The sequence below is a fragment of the Lepidochelys kempii genome, chromosome 6 (genome assembly GCF_965140285.1).
Source record: "Lepidochelys kempii isolate rLepKem1 chromosome 6, rLepKem1.hap1, whole genome shotgun sequence".
NCBI lineage: Eukaryota > Metazoa > Chordata > Testudines > Cheloniidae > Lepidochelys > Lepidochelys kempii.
In genome coordinates this window covers 103,992,019-104,007,769 of record NC_136385.1, presented here as the reverse complement: position 1 = coordinate 104,007,769, position 15,751 = coordinate 103,992,019, and the positions used below count along the sequence as shown (strand labels likewise).

General features: G+C 42.3%; 1 protein-coding gene across 1 annotated transcript in view; it reads right to left on the bottom strand.

Moving 5' to 3' along the window:
- Positions 1 to 15,751, bottom strand: part of SLC24A4 (solute carrier family 24 member 4) — a 128,143-nt gene that overhangs the window by 24,993 nt on the left and 87,399 nt on the right. Inside the window, exons 4-10 of the mRNA XM_078853505.1 lie at positions 14,936 to 15,010; positions 11,935 to 12,019; positions 10,375 to 10,478; positions 9,533 to 9,607; positions 8,243 to 8,268; positions 7,350 to 7,403; positions 4,917 to 5,059 (exon numbers count right to left, since the gene is read on the bottom strand). Of these exons, the coding sequence (XP_078709631.1) occupies positions 4,917 to 5,059; positions 7,350 to 7,403; positions 8,243 to 8,268; positions 9,533 to 9,607; positions 10,375 to 10,478; positions 11,935 to 12,019; positions 14,936 to 15,010 (562 nt within the window). The remainder of the gene's footprint in view (positions 1 to 4,916; positions 5,060 to 7,349; positions 7,404 to 8,242; positions 8,269 to 9,532; positions 9,608 to 10,374; positions 10,479 to 11,934; positions 12,020 to 14,935; positions 15,011 to 15,751) is intronic.

Here is a 15,751-nt window from a genome sequence, read left to right as displayed (position 1 = left end):
TTTAATACAAAGGAACTTTAAAATTATACAAAGAGTTGTGGTACGGTATTACAATAATAAAAGGCACTATATTATACTAGGAATCAATACAAGTGTAATCAAAGGCTTCTTAAACTTAACAAATCCATGCAAGTATTTCCATAAATGCTACAAACTACACATAGCAAACACAGCAAGGCTCAGCAGACAGGAGACATACCCATGTGCAGTTAGAAAACAGGGCAAGAAGTATACATGTGATTGAAATAAAAATTATCCCCTGAGTAAGGGGGCGGGGGGAGAGAAAACAGCATTCTTTACTGTTTGAGTATATTGCCTTTTTTTTTTTTTTCTTTTTGACAGCAGGTTACTTACATTAAGAGGAACAGAATTTAGGAGGCAAAAGTGAAAGACAATCATTAGTGCATAGTTTCAGCCAGGAAGCAAAGGAAATTTGGGAAAACATTCAACTCAAACAAAGGAATTAGAATTGCTCTGTCATATAAATGCATAGAAAGCTACGTAGTTATGGAGCCTACATCTGTTTTTCACTCCAGTGATTAAATATTTTTGTTTTTTCAGGATGAGGTCAGTTTCAACATACATGTGCAAACTACATCATCTATTGCAGCTCTGCAGCTTGTAGCATCTTCTAACACATACGTTTTGGGATCTGGGAACAGATCCTCCCATTAACATTCACCCCCCAAAAAACCCCTGGGTGAGATTGTAAATCACCAATACACCCCTTTACCCTCCTGTGCTTGAGCCTCTTGGTACTGGGGGAGGCAGAACTTTACAAGACACTGTTTTGTGTTTCATTAAAATGAGGCTTTTGGTGAGGGCATGGTGCTCACATGAGGCACATAAAGATATCTTAAAGTTTCAAAAGAAAACATGTTCTACTCAGAGGATCAGTTAAGTAGCTTTGGCCTTGCAGTTTAATGTACAATGAAGGATGAAACTAGGAATAATTTTATATTGGGTGAAGGTAAAGCAGCAATTATCCTCCCACTCCCAATATCTTCAGCCAGATTTAATGGAATATTGCAGTGGATGCAAAATAAGGAGCAGTGCTTTTCTGAAGCCTCCCTAGGAAGTGATTGCACTGAGGCTATTTTTCCTGTGAAGCAGTGTGTAGCCAAGATAGCCTGAACACTCACAGTTGTCGTCTGAGTCTCATTTAAAGGAGACTCAACCATAGCAGCCTAACATTTGCTTTAGTCGAGAAAAGAAATGTTTGACAACAATCCTGGTAAAGAAGAAAGCCCGGACACTTTGATTTAACGTAGTCCTGCTAGACTAGCAGCTCTCAAGTGAGTTTCTCCAGTGACGTCTCCAAAGCACTCCTTGATCACGCAAGTTGTCAGTGAAAACACCACGGAAGCACTGCAGTCACAATGGAACTAATTCTAGGAGCACTAATGAGATTGTGGCAAAACATGCTCAGGTCAGAATAGGGTGACCATACTTTCCCAAAGGGAAAATGGACATGGCTCTGGGCCAGCCCAAGGCTCCTCGTCCCCACACGGGGCTGGCCCGAAGCCCCCTACCACCTGCCTGCATGGGGCTGGCCTGGCCCAAGCTGCTCTCCCGAACCCTCCTTCCCTTCTGCTCAGGGCTGGCATTGCTGCTCTTCCACCTCCACCCGCACATTCCTCCATGCCCCACTAGGGATTGCGACCCACTTTTTTTGGGCAAAACTGGGCATTAGTCCAGTTTTCTCTTATCAGCTGATGATCAGTTGGCAAGAGAAAAATGGGACAGATGCCCAGTTTTGCCAAAAAGGTTGGGATGGCTGAGACAGGGCTTAAAAAAAGTGACTGTCCCAGCCAAAACAAGATGTATGGTCACCCAAAGCTGGAAGGACCTTTGATGAATTACAGGGTAAAAACCTCAGCATTGAGGTACAGTGCACAGATTATGGGTGTATGAATTACTGCAGCTCCAAGGCTGACAGCACATTTATTCTGCCTGTTTTTCTCTTCAATCTGATTCCATCTGCTTCTGGAAACTCATGGCCCAGCTCCATATGGTCCAGATGGGTTCCATTTCACAAAATGGCATAAAAGTGGTTTTTACAAAAAAAAGGAAAAGCATTTTCTGCAACTCCTTTGTACATCCTGCAAGGGGAATATCCTCCAGCCATGGTATTTTCTTTTCACAAATAGGCAAACTTTCTGCTCATCACTCAGGATCTGATGCAAAGCATACTAGAGTCAGCGGAAAAACACTCGTTGACTTCAACAGGCTTTGGATCAAGCCCTGTGGCATCTAACCTGTGTTCAGTACAGACTCACACAACACACTCTTAGCAAGAGTTTTCTGTTACCAGGGAGGAATCAAACCCATGCCATCTGAGGGGAATGTGGGTCAATATATATAAAAAAAGCCCAGAGCACTGAGCTACAGTGCCTGTACTTTTAAAATGGGAGCATTATTAACAGGAGTACAAATCTTTTGCCTTCACTTCTGTGTGTAGAACTCCTCCTTGAAATGGAATTTTTCTCAGGGTGAAAAGCTCTCTGTATGAAAATCCAGTAATGGAACCTTTTATGTTTCGCCAGTGGAAGCTCTTGAAAGTAATAAAATGTATGAGCATCAAAGGCAGCTGTACAGTATGTGAACCTCCCTTTTATCTGCACCTACAGTAACAGAATTCACATCACCAGTATGAAGAAAGTACCTCACTGAGAGCAGCTGTTCTTTGTGAGAAAATAATCAGACTTGGTATGTATGGTCAGGAGCGGATTAAGGTCAGATCCAGCCCATTGAACCCTGAGGTGGTGTAGCAGTGGATTCTGAAACTTGTTAGCCACAAGTAGGAGGCAAGGCAGCAGGCCAGCCAATGGCAGCCTCCCCACGCCCACTCCCCTCCCCCCCCCACACCTGAGGACTGTTGGCAGTACCTGAGGAAGATGGAGTTCAACTCAGGAGGAAGCGAGCCAAGAGCAGGCCAAGGTAGACGCAATGTCAGGGCAAGTTCTTGCCCAAGAGGAATGAGGTGCAGCAGGCAGCCATGTGACTGTCTGTAGGAGAAGGATCTTGTTGCCTGATGCCTGAAGTTGTGAGGCAACCTGGATGAAGCACCTCTCCCACTACCCAACACAGTTCCTTCTCTGTCCCCTCATCTTTATCCCACTCGTGTTTTCTCTTCCTTTCTCACCCGAGGCAGGTCCACTTCCTTCCCTTTGTCCACTGTCCCCATGGTAATGTCCATTCCCACACTATCCCACCTCTGATTTCTAGTGGTGGTTTGGTTTCCCATGTGGTCTCAGATTGTGCCTGAGGATGAGGAAGGGGAGAAGCGTCAGATATAGGGAGGGGGTTGGCCTCAGATTTCAAGACAGCAGAAAAGTTAACAGAGAAGAAATCTGTTGTGGGGAAAGTTTGAAGAGAAGGAAATTTGGGTGGATCTATGCTATTTTTAGCCTCCTTATGTAATGCCTCTGAGAAACTCAAAGCACTTTACAGACATTAATTAGTCCTCACAACATGCCCATGAGGCAGATAGGGGTAAGTAACTATTCAGTATTATTAGCCCCAGTTTACACAGTGGCTAGAGAAATTGAAGCTTAAAAAATGTGTATGACTTGGGTAAAGTCACACAGCAAGATAGCATCCGTACCAGAAACAGAACTCAGGCTTTTCAACTCCTAGGCCTGCATTCTAACCATCTCCCTGGTGGAGCAGACCAACCTCAACGTTCCTTGAAAGGACTCTGACCAATTAAGTGATATGCAGCGCTGCCCATCTTTTTGTCATATAGGAAGATTATTCTCTAACCCTGAGTAAATCTCCCATGCATCCAAGAGAGAATGGATAGTTCACTATGCAATAGTCCTTCTGTTACCTGAAGATCCAACATAAAGAAGAATCATAATACTTGCTACAAAGTGATTTTCTCTTAATCATGCCATGGCTTCATATAAAAGATGAATTTATTTGATTATTAATATTTATACTGCAATAGTGTTTATGACCCCAGCTGAGACCGGGGCTCCATTATGTTAGGCACAGTACAAAAACATTGTAAAAGACAGTGCCTACTCTGGACAGCTCCTAATCCAAATACACAAGGTAGAAAAGGGGAGGGGGCATATTCATATTGCAAGTCTGCAGTGAGGTGGATTGACCCAAAATGCATTGGGCAAACAGAGCCTTAGCCCACCTCTCTTATACCACTAGCTGCCCTTTCCAAATGCTGCCCACATTTCAAGGAGATGCAGCTTCCTGATACTTGAAGTTGCTTGCAAATAATGAAGCAGCAAGACCTGACTAGCCAGGAAGGGCTCAAGGAGTGAGAGGGGCTGAGCCTCACAGGCAGCAAGGACTTAGTTCTTCAGACAGGAGGGGATATAAACAGCAGACAGAAGGAAATGCAGCAGAGCTGAAAGATTCTAGAAGAACAAACATGCTGACTCCCTCATGCTGTAGTGGCAGCAGGAAACCATATTCCCCTTTCCCCCCAACTTTCCACATCTGTTTAGGAACAGACCTTGCTGTCCTAGTATTCAGACACAACCGCACATTAGGATGGTTCCTTTTGCCACCCTGGCCATCACACCCCAATGCAAGTTTCACCTACTGCCTGGAACTTAATTCTTACACATCTTGAAGTGAAAATTACCTTCTGCATTCACAGCAAAGAATATATTTCACTTATGGTTTTATAACTCATTCGCCTATTGCTGAACCAGAGAGTGGAAGACAGCAATGCTGCAGGTGTACCAAGTAGCATGTTTCCATCACCTCTAGAAGGAAGTATGATTCTCAAAGGCTTGGCTGCACTGAATTTGTCAACTTAACCGAATAAAAATGTCATTGTCCTTCTTGCTTAAGGTTGAATATTATCACTGTTTTGATCACCATTGGAAAAAAATAAAACCCACGCTGTATGTCAACTCTTTGTCCAACTCCTGTCTGCTCAGCCTTACCTTTCCATAGCAATGGCATGGATGGGTCATCATAGCTTATGTCATAACATTCATTACCATCTTCCAGCTCATTGCTGACGGTGTTGCCATTCCCAACGTTCATGCTTTTGATGGTGAACAACTTTTGCATCTTCACATTGTACCTGAAAGTGCAAAAAGATGGTCTCTGAGACTCCTGGATTGTTGGAATACTTCTCCAAACTCCCAGGCTGATGCAGTGTAACCCAGCCCACAAGGATTATTTTTCGACAACTAACATTACACTAGGAAAAGCCAGAGAGTATCAAACTCAGTACTGCAGGAATGACTAAGCTTTGCCCACCTGAAGGCCATTTTATCAACCTGACAGAAGAACAAGGACTGCACCTAGCTTGCAGGCTGCAGAAAGCAGGTTTAATTCAGAAATAAGTTTCATGGAGGACATTTAGCTCAAGGTGAAGCATTGCATGCTGGATGTGAAGCCTCAGAAGTCTTCATGTCTATATCGAAGAGCATGGCTGCAGCAGCTACAGAATAGCATTTGGCCCCCAGGACAAGTTTTGGACATGCTCAATCTACATCAAGGGATCTTGAAGCACATCCTCTTTATACTGAGAGGTTTCAGTATATACAAGGGGCTCTTCTGTCCCCTAAGAATTTAGTTTGTTCCACCTCATGGGACATTAACTTTATGGGGTTTCTAAAATGTACTGTAAATATACAAGCAATTAGATTTCAATGGCGTTCATTTAAATGTATGTCAGACACAGATGCCACATTGCATATACCCCTTCCTCTTAATAAGGGTTTCACCATAACCTCTTCACGTTCTGCAGGCTGTAACAGTACCATTACACAGCAACTATTTTTATGACATCAGTCCTGAGCTGCTCTTCTCCTTCCTTAAAGGATTACCTCCTTATCTCTGAACCCTTATGAGCAGCTTTCCGATTTAAATGCCACCGTTGAGGAAGTCATTTAAAATATTTATTTCACATCATAATGCATGTTATCACCCTTTTGACAGAACTGAGAGGGAAGGATTTCTGTTGCAGTGAAAACTGCCAAGCAATGAGGACTTTATTTCCTGGGGAAAGAGGAAAATAAAGCCATAATCAGGCTCTGCATTGCCAATGAGCTGCTCCAATGCAGATGCAATGTCTTTGGGGGTTGGCTTTGTGGGCTAGGGGTCTGTCTACACTGCAGTCAGGAAGTATGACTGTAGCATGTCTAGACATACCTGAGCTAGCTTTAATCTAGCTAGTGTAACACCAGTAATGATGATGAGGCAGCGGCTCGTCTATTCGGGGTCCCAGGTGGGCAGGACTAGCCTGTACTACCATGACTTCACGGCTATTGTTACTTGAGCTAGCTGTGATCTAGCTAGATCATAGCTAGTTTGGGTATGTCTACACGTGCTCCAATCACACCTCCTGATGGCAGTGTAAATATACCCAAAGACATACTCACTATGCAATGGACTTTTCAACAATGCTGTGCACCAGCATACAAGAGCTCAAGGTGTGATTCTCAGGAGGATTCTCTCACCCTGTTGACTGACCGGGACAGCACTGTGGGGACAGCTGGCTAAGCCCCACCATGAGAAAGAATCCATCCTATACTGACCTTTCTTTCTGACCTAGTAGTGGTGCTGATGGGCTCAGGAAGGCCCTAGTGTTGAAGGGGAAGTTGAGGTCAAACAGGAGATGGTTTTGGTGGGCACAAGGGAGGAGTAAATGGGAGGGCGAGAGACAAAAAGGGGGTACCGACTTCTCCATCTCTTCAGCTAAGAAGACTATACCTCGTCTCCTCCCAGGGGAAGGATGATTCATAGACTCTGAGGAGGAGTGAGGGTGAAAGATAAGGATAAGGGCATCAATACATGACAAGTCTGGCAGGGGATGTTCTTGTGGTGAATCCATGCTCAGCTGGCTGCTTGGAGGCGCCTTAACATGGTCACTCCACAGAGGTTACAAAAACCAGGACAAACTGCTGGTGTTTGTAAAACTAACAGGGATGCTTGGACAGGGCTCTAGAACAGGAAAGTTTCCAATTGCAAGGACCCACAGTTACTGATGGTGGTAAAACTGGGAGGGCAAGAGCAGCCCTCCAGAAAAAAGCCTCTAAAATACATTTGTGTCCTGTTTTACCCATAACCTCCATGCTACTTTACAGTCATGGAGCTAGAGAATCCATTTTTTTGACCTTTCCCCTCAGCCACCTCTTAGACCTGCTGTGCCCTATTATACAACAAAAAATAAACATCCAAAGATTTGCTGCTGTCTGCAGTACATACTCCAAGAGTGTGTTGATCTAGTACAAAAGTGGGGGATGTAAGACAGGGAAATCAGATTGTTGGAATTCTCCTCAGCTGGAGATCAGAGCATGATGCAATGCCAGAGAAACAATCACCAAATTACAATTAAAAAGCACAGAGAGAGGAGAAGCACTTACTTCATGATAAGTATGTAGAAAAAGTACATAACGATGAGTACAAGGCTCTCCCACCTCAAAGAGAGAAAAGGCAAGGAAAGAAATTAGTAGGGTCATGCATGCTGCTGTAATCTTATGGTATTTTCAGTAGGAATGTGCCACGGGTAAGCAGTATGGGAAGTATTCTCTGCCTGTGTGTGCTTTGAATTCCCAGTGGTAACATTAGAGGCAGTTTCCAGGGCCCAAAAGAAGCAAAACTCCTTTGGGATTTGAACACCATACATATTATGTATATTTAACTTCAACATTTTAGAACTGTGCTAGAGCTATGGAAGACAGAGCTGCACCATGCCAGAAGCAGTGACCAGAGCCATTCCGTCAGCAGAGCTCATCATGCACTCTGGAGTGGCTCTTACACCTTCTTTCAGGAGATGCAGCTTCTTCTTCCGCAGATCCAGGGTTGGCTTGTCAGCTGGGGTGGGGAGGGGAGTAAACGAGGGGAGGGCCTATGGTATGTGGCACCACGGAAGTGCTAACACTTCTCTACAGCTTCATCTCAAAGAGCACTGCAACAGGATTTTGGCTGCGCTTGGTACAGGTGTGTAAGGGGATGAACGTGCTTCCTGCACCCTATACCACACCCTGTGTACTCAGGCAGGAACACCTGGGGGTGGCTGTTAATGTTTTCTGGTTATTAATTTTTCCTTTAGTTTTCACTATTTATTATACAAAAATACTAATTAAAGACAGAAAGTGGTATCTCCCCTGGGACAAATCCAGTGATCACTCACGCCCCATTGGCCTCACTGCCATTGCACAGGGTGTAAGCACTGAATTTGGCTAAACTGTGATTGTAGGTACTGATTAGTGACATGGAGAACACACTAATTTGAGAAATTAACAACACAACTTACCATACTATTTGCTCATCATTTATGAACTGGAAGAAAAAGAAACAAATTGACCATTTCTCCAGTCCCCCTAAAAACTGGTCAGCTGCACTGTACAGCAGGCAAAGAATCTTCACAGAGGCATATTTATTTATTTGCTATACTGTCATTTCCAACCTGAAGCTACTGGAGCTTTCTCCTTCCTACTCTTCCCATCCCAAACCTTCTACAGTACTGCTGTCAACACTGCAACACCAACCCTACAGCCAAGACTTGGGCCTTTCTTAAAGGCTGCTGTTAAAGTCACTCAGCTAAATGATGCATGAGAGATACACACACATACACTGCATATGTTTGAGAGTGAGCAACCATGTGTCTGGAAGACAGGTAGGGGGCTCATAAAACAGTGGGGTCTCCTATTTTCCAAGACCAAAGGCATCAAGTCCTTTCAAAATTAGCTCCAGAATCACTTCTCCAGCCATGCAGCCACACAACTGGGCTGTCAGAACAGCAGGTGATCCCAATTTAACTCCATTTTATGCCATCCCTGTGGTTGAATGGGCCATTGCTGTTCTATTTTTATTATGAATAAAATAAATTAAGATGACTCTTCCCCATATCTGCTACCAAATAGTTAAATATAGAAATGTAAGAGTTACTCACTGCTTTGGAAAAATATAATGGTCATTTCAGCTATGCCCAAACTTTGCCGACTAAACTCTGCCTGTACTGGCAATTTACCTGTGTGACAAGCCTAATGTGTACTAGAAACTGCAGATAACAGCCACCCTGCCTCTTTAGTATGGTGTGCAGTTTCTAGATCCCAACATGCTCCAAGAGAAGCTACTTAGATCAGAATGGAGGGCTGCAAGCTGGGACCTGTAGTTTCTGCGAGGGAGTGCTTAATTTGTAATGAAAGCGGTGCTGGGTCTCAAGCAATTTTTTCACTTTAATAACTGACATGGCAAGCCCAGAGGTGCCAGGGCTATGAACTGCCAAGCCTAGAGGTGCCAGGGCTCAGCCATGGCATGAATTAAGCACCACTCTGAGGTATACCGTTGGTCGGGTTTGCAGTTTTATGGGCTGACTTTGGTTACGGGTGTATTTGAACATGCCAGCCTTATTCCAAAGGGCTGTATGAAGTTCTTCTATTTGAGCCCTTACTCACCCTAGTGTACCCTTATTCCTGTGAGTAATTGATTTCAGTGGGACTTCTTATTTGAGGAACCACTTAGCAGTGCAAACAAAGGCTTCTCAGTCTGTCTCTTTGTAATTAAACCTCGAAACATAAGAAATGTTAAGAGGGACACTTACAATGATAAGAAGGATCACGGAAAATGTGTAGTACACTGAGTCCCTAAACACAGACCACCAGGTGAGACGAACCACCTGGAAAGAAGCACAGTTTTAGCCGACAAACAACAGTGATTTCAAAAGTTTTCAAGTAAAACTAAGAACTTGATCTTAAAATATTTAACTGCGTGAGTAACTTTACTTATGAGTAGTCCCTCTAAAGTCAATTGAGATCTAATGGGGATACATTAAAAATTACATGCCTATGTGTTTGCAAGATTAGGCCCTAAAATGTATCTATAATTACCACCATTAATAAAAACCTTATAAATGTCTCCATTAATTAAATGTATTTCTTACTAATGGTATTTTCATTGGTCGTGGTTTTAGGTGAACAAGAAGCAAAGTAAAACTTGCTGCAGTTCTGCACGTGATCAATTCTCTCTTAATTTTATTTCGGAGGTATATCAGATTTAATAAAAAATTGTGATATTCAGAAATGCTTCCTACGAAGAAGGGTGATCAAATGCTTTAGAATATAAATAACTCTCCACAGGGGTCAGGAAGGATTTTTTTTCTCCCCGTTTATACTGACCAATTGACTGAGGACATAACGGCACATGGGAAGGAATCACCTTCGTCTGAATATCAGGTACTGTCCACTTTGGAAAGCTGAGACAACCACTATTTTGCAACATTACCTGTTTGTAAAATGTGTCTGAATTATTTCTAACATGATCACTTCCCTTGTCTTAACAACCCTTTCATGCTCATTTTCCATTAGCGTTCCAATACTTCTCAAACATTTTCCATGCAAAAGAAAAAACTAAGCAACAGAGCCAAAAGAAAGGTAACCTACTAACCTGTCCCGCAAATATCCCACAGACACCAATAATGCAAAGGATGTTGAAAACTGCTGACCCAACAATGGTCCCAACTCCTACATCACCATGAGTGATAAATACACCTGGAAAGAGAGTAATACAGTCACAATTAACCCCTATCACTTCATTACTGGCAATGCCTATTTGTTCAAAACGGGTATTAACTGTGAACAACAAAAATCTGTGATCATTTAAATGTTTAACCAAAATTAGGTCAATAATGAGTACACATATCAGCTGCACCTTCTGAAGTTTTGGGGATAGTTAGCAGCTATTTTGTATGCATATTTTTTCAAAGGGAGATATAAAACACCTCTAGTGACATCAGAACTCTACAATCTAACTGACTTCAAATGTTACAATAAAGCAGAGGAACTTTCCCCTGGACAATTAACATTTAGATTTCTGTCCCTTTAACATCTGCAGGGACAGCACGACCTTCAAAGAACTCCTAGCTGCCACCTTGTGTATAGTCTGGGTGCACTCTTGATAGGGCATATGATCTAGTGGGTGGAGACTTGCCTAAGACTCAGGAAACACAGGTTCAATTTCCTGCTCCACCACAGACTTCCTAAGTGATGTGGGCAAGTCACTTAATCTATCTCCACCTCAGTTACTCACCTATAAAATGGAGAAAATAGTATTTGCCTGCCTCACAAGGGTGTTATGAGGCACTCAGATACCAGGGTAACAGAGGCCATATAACTACCTAACATGACAGAGGCCAAAGAAGAATGCTCCCATGACCATTCTGAAGCTTTGTTTTTAGCTAAAACAATCCTGTTTGACACACAGACTTTGATACTATGGATCCTGTGATGCTATCACATCCCCTCTATGTAGGGGAGTGTATCTGTGGATTAGATGCCTTGGAGTAGATAGATGATATGGCCTTATGTGGGCTTTACTATATTTATGTATATTCTCCTTAAAAATTCGGCTCTCATTGATGTCAATAAGGTTGCACAAATTTAACTGAAGGAAAATTTGTTCCTGTGGATGGCATTAAAAAATCTCAGTTTTCACCACCCAGGTATGTTTAGTACAAGTTGTATCTTCTCAAACCTTGAGGAGAATGTGTGGTAGTACAGTATCATTGCTGCAGGTTTTGAGTAGTTAATGGTGTCAGCTGCAGAATGGAACCCAGCAGAACATCAGAATCTAAAACCTGTTAACTCAGTTATCTCCTGCTCTAAATATAGGGAAGAATGGTGGCACTTTCAGATACCACTGCATGGGAAACCACTCAGTAATACAGAGGGGCAGATCTTCAGCTGGTGTCAATTGTCATAGCTCCATTGAAATCTAAGATGAGGATCTGTTCCTGACTTTTAATTTGTTTGCAGTGTTGTTGTAGCCATATTGCTCCCAGGATATGAGAGAGACAAAGTAAGTGAGGTAATATCTTTTATACAAGATAGAAGCTTTTGAGCTACACAGAGCTGAAGAAGAGCAGAAGTTGGCCCAATAAAATATATAATCTCACCTCCTGACATTTTAATGGCAACTGTTGCACATGCTATTGAGCAGCTCCCTTACCTATAACAGATGCAAATAATTCTGGGGTCGAGCTTCCTGCGGCCATGAAAGTGGCTCCAGCAACATCTTCACTCAAGTGTAATTTCTGAAAGAAAAGTACCTATTACTTCAGCATTGCTGGTCTTTTTACATAGCACACTTTTATCGTTACAGATAGAATCCTTTTATTTTCTCTGTCACAATACCGTGAAAGAATGAACTCCCACTATGATACAGCTCAAAGGTTGAAAAAGCCTATAGATGAGATATAGACTACATGCTTTGGGCACAACAAATATTATAATGTACGTGGATAATATTATCTAACTGGTGTCCCACTAGGTTAGGGGATACATATTTTAACTAATCAAGCGGATTAGAGAAAGACCACTCAGATGGGGATTCTAGAAGGTTGAACGCTCAGGAATGAACAGTTTTTAGAGTGAAGTCATGAGTAATTCAAGAGTTAAAGGGGATACCAAGCTTGTAAAATTTGGTAACAGAAGTGAGAGTAAAATATAACCTATATGAATATGTCTTGCAAATAGTGGGCCTGATTCTGATCTCGCTTATTCTAATGTGAACTTCAATGAGGTATATGAAATTAGACCAGTGTAGAACTAGAGAGAGGACTGTGTCCCACAGAGAGATCTATTTTTGTTACACTGCTTCTTGAGCTCTAATCTGAATGCAGTTACCTTAGAGCTTTTGAGCCAGAGCCTCAGTTGGTGTAAATGCACCTAGCTCCACAATTGGGCTAGGCCTATTCACACCAGCTGAGGATCTTTCCTTTACACTATAAAGGCAATATTATGGGAAAGTTTTTCTTTTTTGAATCTCTAGACTCATCTTTAATATCCCATCCCACTTCCAAGGATAGAAGAGTGCCTAGTGATACATGAAGCAGGTCAAAGTATTTTTCAGGCACTCTGCAACATTCTGAGCTGGCAGGAAGTGCTTCATAAGGAACTCATGGCATAGAAGCACAACGCACAGCTCTCTAAGATGATCTATCACCAATAACATAGCTGATAGAGTTCAGCACAGATGTGCTAACTACTCTGGATTCTTGTTAGCTGTCTAGCATTCTGGAGATACCTAGACAAGCAGAATAGATTTTATGAAGGATCAACAGCAGAAACAGCAACATTATGATACATCTTATATATCATGTATCTAAAAGTATGCCGATAGCACATCTGAAAACAGCAAGTATTCGCTGCTACAATCTTCTTCCATCTGTTCTCCTGTTGATAAGTATATGTAACTAGTACTGTTGTTTGTTGGAGTTCTGCACATGTGTCCAGAGGATGGGAAAAAAGATGCCTTTACTAGCTAGAACAGGTGATCAAAAATTTCTGTTAATATGAAATTATGTCAAACCCCCCGCCCCCCATCTCCAAATAAGGTTTTCTATTTTACAATCAATTCTATAGTTGGTTGGAAAATTTTCACCAAAATAAATTTTGGATCAAAAGTTTAATTTTCCCTCTATCCTGGTCAATTCTAACTAGTATCTGATTAATAAGTTTGTAAAGTGCTGTAAATGAATGTTTTAATATAATAGCAGATTATTATTCTTAATTGTATATATTGTGACAAAGTTCCTCCTCTACCTTGGTGGGTCTTGCGCTTATTGGCAGATTTGCTTGCCTTGGAGATTCATGGCAGCGCTCAGTTTGGCCGTTCTCATGAACCCACAGTCCAGGTCAACTCCTCCTGTGTCTGATCAGGAGTTGGGAGGTTTGGGGGGAACCCAGGCCCGCCCTCTACTCTGGGTTAAGCCCAGGGCCCTATGGATTGCAGCTGTCTCGAGTGCCTTCTGGAATAGCTGTGTGACAGCTACAGTTCCCTGGGCTACTTCCCCATGGCCTCCTCCCAACACCTTCTTTATCCTCACCATAAGACCTTCCCTCCTGGTGTCTGATAATGCTTGTACTCCTCAATTCTCCAGCAGTACACTTTCTCACTCTCAGCTCCTAGTGCCTCTTGCTCCCAGCTCCTCACACGCACGCCACAAACTGAAGTGAGGTCCTTTTTAAACCCAGGTGCCCTGATTAGCCTGCCTTAATTGATTCCAGCAGCTTCTTGAGTGGCTGCAGGTGTTCTCATCAGCCTGTCTGCCTTAATTGTTTCCAGAAAGTTCCTGATTGTTCTGGAGCCTTCCCTGTTACCGTACCCAGGGGAAAGGGACCTGCTTAACCTGGGGCTAATACATCTGCCTTCTATCACTTTCCTGTAGCCATCTGGCCCAACCCTGGCACAATATATTATATATACTGCACTACATTTTCTAGTTAAATTTCACAGATCTGGTTCAAATGGGGCCTGTAGATAAAATAACTGACTTCATTAGTTATAATGACTATATTCTCCCTTTCCAATTATTCATCCTATTCAAAAGTGCTTAGCATTGACTTAACTATGCTCTTACTGAAACTAATAATAAAACTCTCACTGACTTCAGATGGACAGAGTTAAGCCAATGCTGGGTGCTTTTGAAAAGTCTACCTGATAGTTATTTCTATACATTAACTCTCTTCCACCTCATCACACCCAATCCCAACAGGCTAGGAAAACAGCACAAGCACATCTCTTCCTCTGACTGATTAGAGTCTTGCTGGCAGAAAGACACCCATGGCTAGCAAATTAATATAAATATCTCTAGCTCTTCTTTTTCCAAGTGGCTTTTAAAACAAGGATCATAGTAACAAACCCATCTAATCCTTACATCACCCCTATACTGCCCCACCAATGTGCTTCAGATCTGTGACAGAGGAAATCATGTGGTCGTGCTCATTCAGTCATTAGCCTCTTTGCCAAGACTGCTGTCAAGGGTGCCAATTAGCGCTAACTGTAGTGGATTTGTGATATGGAGCCCTGTCCACTGACAAATGGATTGAGGCCACCAAACCCATTTATTAAAGAACTTCAGGCAGCCATTGGATGGCACAAAACATCCAATCCTAAAACCTACAAGGAACAGATTTACAAAAGGTGGTTAAATTTCTCTTTCACTTACCTCACAAATTTTCTCTAATGAGGGAACAAAGAAGTCATCACATACTATAGCCAAGGCATAGAACATATAAAGAGCCTGTGGGAAAAAAGAAAAAATGTAACTCAGTACATCATGTATGTAAAAAAGGGAGAGGAAAATGACAGAATGTTTATTCAAATAATGTATAAACAAACTCACATGAATATGTGGCTCCATTTCTATCTGCTACAAAAAAACTGTATTGATGAAGTTATGGTATAAAAATATCAATATGTTCTTCTACTTAACAGTATGCTTAGGGAGGGACAGTTTGGAAAGTTGGGGAATGAAAATGCAGTAATTTGATGTAATTGGGTGCTATGGTAGAGTAAGGTACATGATAACAGACAGTACTTTGGAGGAAAAGCAGTCATCACTCATGTTTTCAATGAATTACCTGGGTAGATACTGAAGGCAAAAGCAACACCAAGATGTGCCATGTACAAAGAACAATCACATCCCCAAAAGAAACGGTCCCTGACCTTGGCTCCCATTTGCAAACATCTCAGGGGCTGTGATTGCCTCGTGAGCACATGTTGTCCTCCTGTTGCTCTATGTGAGTTATGGGATATATATTTTCAAAATGGGACCAATCCTGAAGTCCTCACTCAAGCAAATCTCCCATTTAGTATTACTTTCCCAGAGCTGGGACTGCAAGACTGGGCCACAAAGACCTTTAAATGTTTTTGGGTTTCTGCAATAAGACATCAAGCCCAGATTTCATCTGTATTCCCTTAGGCTTTAAGGGCCTTATCCTTGTTTCTTTTGCACAGATGCACAATGGACAGGAGAGGGAAC